General features: G+C 34.2%; 1 protein-coding gene across 1 annotated transcript; it reads right to left on the bottom strand.

The window, feature by feature from the left end:
• Window positions 1–2,582, bottom strand: LOC18050763 (pentatricopeptide repeat-containing protein At5g27110). Its single transcript, XM_024191341.1, has one exon. It carries the CDS (start codon window positions 2,477–2,479, stop codon window positions 395–397), a length of 2,085 nt encoding a protein of 694 aa, XP_024047109.1. The 5' UTR covers window positions 2,480–2,582; the 3' UTR covers window positions 1–394.
• Between the last annotated feature and the right edge of the window lie 3,019 nt (window positions 2,583–5,601).

Consider the following 5,601-nt stretch of genomic DNA (forward strand, 5'->3'; position numbering starts at 1 on the left):
ACATATGACTTGGTAATCACTATTATTCTGTAGTAACTGTCGCTTCAGAGTTGTTGGAACCTCCCGGCTTTCAGAGGGAATACTTGTCTCATAGTTGCTTTTCAAGTACTACCTTATTGAGGTCCAACATCCAGTGTGTATATAAGATTCCAGATGTTCAAGTACTGTCTCTTCTGCACTTCTGCAAATAAGCCTTGCAGACCAAGAAGTGGATCAAACGCTCCAACAGTAATTGAATGCCTTTCCTTGCCCTCTTGAGGATCATGAAGCTGAACCGTTTATCTACTGAAATCTTCTGGATGCAGACTTCATGTCAACTGTTTTCCACAAGGATATTGCTTTTCTGATTTGGAAACCACAAGATGCAATTAGACTGCAGATTTTCTTGCCAACTCTAAGATGGCAGCAATTCATCTTTCTCCATGTGACCAGCAAGAATCGCTAGACATTCATACACCATATCTGCCTGCGGATGCAACTTATCTTCTGCGAAGAAAGGCTGGATCCTGTCTCCAATCTCAATCCAGCTACAACCAGGGTTCTTCCTCAACCCAAGCTCCTTCATCTTTAATCTTATCTTCCTTACTTCATCCCATTTCTTGACAGATGCGTACATATTGGATAAAACAATGTAAGTTGATGAATCATCAGGATCCTTCTCAATGAGCAATTTCCCAATTTTTTCTCCCATTTCTATATCTCTATGCAGGCGGCAAGCCGAAAATAGCGTACTTAGCAATCCAGCATCCTCCCTGATTTCTGGGGTGCTTTGTAAAATCCCATAAGCTTCCTGTAATCTTCCAGCTCGTCCAAGAAGATCAATCAAGCATGAATAGTGCTCATTTCTGGGCTTAATATTGTACTCAGAAATCATTTGGTTAAAATAATAACCACCTTCATCAACCCATCCAGCATGACTACAAGCTGATAAAACTGCAAGGAAAGTAATACTATCAGGTCTTGCATTAGATTGCTGCATTTCACCAAAAAGCTTCAGAGCTTCTAAAGCTCGACCATGAGACCCATAAGCAGTAATCATTGAAGTCCATGACACAAGATCCCGCTCAGGTAATTCATAAAAAACCTTAAATGCTTCATCCACAGCACCACATTTTGCATACATATCAAGGAGAGCCCCCATGACTATCTCATTGGTTTCTAGCTTACTCTCAATGATATGATTGTGAATCTCTTTGCCCTTTTCTAGGGCTGCCAATTGCGAACAGGCTGGTAAGACACTAGTAAAGGTTACAGCATCTGGTTTTGCACCAACTTCCTTCATGTCACTATAGATGGCAAGGGCTTTAAAATAATCTCCAACTGTCACATATCCTGAAATCATAACATTCCAGTAAACTACATCTGTCTTGGACATCTTCTCAAAGACATTTTCAGCTGAACTAACTCTTCCACATTTGAAATATAGATCAATGAGTGAGCTGTTTATAAAGACGTCGCCCTGTATTTTGTTTCTTATTATATACCCATGCATGACCTTCCCATGTTTAAGTTGGCCTGATCTAGAACAAGACATTAGTACGCTACTTATAGTGGTCAAGGTGGGTTTAATTCCTTCTTCATTCATCCTCCAAAAAAGTTCAACGCAAGATTTGCTATCACCTCTAGAACTGTATCCTGCAATCAACGCATTCCAAGCAACCACACTTTTTAAGACGGTTTGTTCGAAAACTTCTCTAGCCATCTCCAAACAACCACATTTTCCATACATGTCAACGAGAGCCGAGCTAATATAACTATCAGAAACAAACCCATCTTTGATAAACTCTTTATGGATCTCCTTCCCTCTTTCCAAATCCATAAGCCGTGCACACGAAGAAACAACAGTCGTCAACGTCACTGAATTAGGCTGAAACCCTGAATCCCTCATTTTCTTAAACAATTCCAATGCTTTCTCAGCTTGTCCATCTTGATAATAACAAGAAATGACCGTATTCCAACTTGCCACATCTCTTTCAGACATCTCATCAAACATCTTAACCGCACACTCAAAACTATTGCATTTAGCATACATCCCTGCAGTAGAGCTAGCAATTACAACATCCAACAAAAACCCAGTCTTTATCAAATGGGTATGTATCATTTTGCCAATACCTACGCTGCCTAATCCCCCACAAGCCTTTAACACACTGGGGTAAGTGTAACTATCAGGTTTTAAATAAGGGTTTTGCAGTAACATATCAAAGAGCTCAAGAGCATTAATATACATGTAATTCTTGGTGTAAGAGGCCATAAGGCCATTCCATAAAGAGAGGTCTAATGGGTTGTCTATGGTCTTGAATACAAGCATCGCACAGTCATAGTTTTGGCAGGAGAAATAGAGATTGATGAGGCTTTTGCACAGGGCAATGTTGTTTTGTAGGCCAAGGGTGACAACTTTTTGGTGGATGATTTTGCCTTCTTTTAGTGACTTTGAACCAGTGCATGTTCTCAAAAGAGTTAATATCCTTGTTGTGTTCATCAAGAACGGCGACTTAAACAACCTTTGACCTTACATGGGGAATGGAGATTGAGGATTCATGGTTTACGTATGTAACGCTTTTTGCAACTACTTGCCCTTTATAAGCAAAATACAACCTACCTTCGATAACAATTTGCATGGGTTGTCCCACCACCTCAAGCGGCTTAAATATTAGGCTCCTTTTCTGGGTTAAAGAATGCTTAAATATGCTACCTACGTTTAAGCTTGACCTGATTTTGGTTCAATTATTCGGACTAGAGCGACATCTAGTCTATGAACTAAGATTTGGTGTTCACATGAGCTTGAGCTTGTTCTTTGTATCGAATCAACAATTATGATTTGTCTAACATGAGTTCTACGTAAGTTTTAATTAAATTTTAACCATTAATTCAGTGAAGTGTTCAACACAAATTCAATTACACATCAAATCTTTATCCCTAATCTATGTTATAATTAGAATTATTGAAGTTTAGGAATGACTATGAGACAGGAATCATGATTCTTGCCCCATCCCTAAACTTGATCCTCAAATTCGTCCTAAAATTTATTATTTTAAAGATGAATAGAAAATATCCTTTAAAATTTCTGATTGAGGCAGTGAATAAAATTAGGGTTCGATCTCCAATTCTGTTAATATATAGATTTATCTTCAAAATAAATAAAGTATTAAGAAAAGAGTATCAATGGATTTTTACATTAAAAGAAATTATTTTTACATACTTTCCCAGCATCCAAATGTACAACAAACATATTCTAAATCATTTTCTTTAACTGAATACTCCAATTCAAATTTTTGGAGAAATAAGAGTCAGAAATTAAACTATACTTCACCCACTCTTATCTTTCAAAAGACAACAAGAAAATAAGGAAAAAATATATGGTCCCATGACGTGACCAATGAAACAAATACCGTGGCACTTGGCCTTTTAATAATATGAAAACACATTGGCTGAATCCATTTGCCTTATGGAAACGGACAAGTGCAATAATTGCATCTATGGGATTCTACTCTTTCTGCGCTGCTTGTGCAAAAAGTCTATTATTCACCATGATTGTGGGAACATATGTCAATAATGCTATCTTATTTAATTGAATTTTTAATAATGTGTTCATATTAAATATTTTTATTATTAATTATTAACTTTTATTTTTATAATTTATAAAATTATTACATGTAAGATGTCGTATTAATAAATATCTTAATTAAAAATTCAAAATTAGTAAGCATAGCATTATTCAAACACATATCATAAAAACTAGTAATTTGACATATATGTTCAAATTATGGATGGATTCTGGCCGATGTTGATAACCCCGTATTCATTATACTTTTGATATTTTTATTAGTTCAATTGTTCACACTAAAGCGACATATAGTCTACAAACTAAGATTTAGTGTTTAGATGAAGTTGAGTTTGTTATGTGCATCAAATCAACAATTATGATTTATCTAACATGAGTTCCACATAAGTTTTAATTAACTTTTGATCGTTAATTCAATACTTAACACAAATTCAACTACATATCAAATCCTTATCCCTAGTCAATGTTATGCTTAATATTATTAGGCTTTCTTTTTATAAGGATGGCAATAGAGTGGCTTTGGGATAGGGATCATAATCCCCAGCCCCATCCCCAAACCCACCTCATAGCTGAAATTTATTATTTTTGGGATGGATCGGGAATAGAGCAGAGAATCCTCAAATGGGATTTTTCTCAGGAGAGAGCGTTGATGTGTCTTTACATTGAAGGAAATTATTTTTATATACTTTGTTAGCATTCAAACATACAACAAACAAATGCCAAAAAAACACAAAATCGAAAAAGACCTAGTAACAGAAAACATACATTTCCAGATCTACGAGATTCAAAGAATTATCAAACCAGCCACATGATCACAAAAATCCAGTCATTAATCATGTTTATAGATGTATTTACCTAGTGGGTCTTGCAAAGTTTTGATGTTTTCTTTATTTCAAAACTAAAAAAAAAAAAAAAAAAAGATCAAAGCTCATATTTTTATCTTCTTTTATTCAATTTGTTTTCAAACCTATGAGCAAAAAGTACTGAATTAAAGATCCAACCCGACCTGATTCGTTTATGTGATTTGTATATGAAAAATAGCTTCCGGTTCAGTCAAATTTCAACCATTTTTTTTCGGTTGTCACTCGCGTGTACTTTATTCAAATCAGCCCAATAATCCAAATCCCGAAAGAAATTAATAAGAACTACAAAATTAATATAGACTTTCCCACTCTATATCTTTCAAAGGAAGACAAAAAAAAAAAAACAAAACAAAACAGAATTGATACGGTCCCATTACGTGACCAAATTAAACTGCGCTGGCCCTTGGCATTAATGCATTTGCATTATGGAAAGGAAGAAGGGCCAATAATTAATCAATAATTAATTAGTTGCCTTGCAATTGTGGGATTCTACTTTTTCAACGCTCCCTGGACAAAGAGTCAACTTGCTATTCCTTACGATCGGGAGAACTTATACTGATAAGACTACGTTTTGTTTAGTTTGAATTTTGAGTGATGTGTCACATAAATATTATGTGCATAATATTAATTGATCTTATTATTATTATTTATTAATTTATTATTTTTACAACCTACTCAATAAATAATATAAGATTTTATATCAATAAGTATTCAATTAAGAGATTAAAATCATCTTCTGATCTAAACTTTAAATATCTAAAGTGAATACAAGTGTATAATATTACTCAAACACATATAACAAAAACTAATAATTTCATATATATGTTCAAATTTCAGGTCGGATTCCAACTGAATAAGTTTCTGTATATATTAATTTTGTTTTTAATAAAATTAGTAGCTTAACAAATACAATAATAATTTACGTTGTATTACAATTTTTTCCTCCAAATTTTGTTTTACTGATTTTAAATTAAACGCAATATCGTAGGATATAATAGACCGAATTTGGATATCAAGTATATATAATGAAAGATTTTCTCAAATGTATCCCGTTGACTAAATCGAGGATAAACTACCACCCGTACGCAATTTAAACATGTTTTATTTCAAATTTATTGTCGGCACATATGCCAAAAACTAAAATCGACATGTTTAATAAGACCAGTGAACCAGTTG

The sequence above is a fragment of the Citrus clementina genome, unplaced genomic scaffold (genome assembly GCF_000493195.1).
Source record: "Citrus clementina cultivar Clemenules unplaced genomic scaffold, Citrus_clementina_v1.0 scaffold_2, whole genome shotgun sequence".
Taxonomy (NCBI): Eukaryota; Viridiplantae; Streptophyta; class Magnoliopsida; order Sapindales; family Rutaceae; genus Citrus; species Citrus x clementina.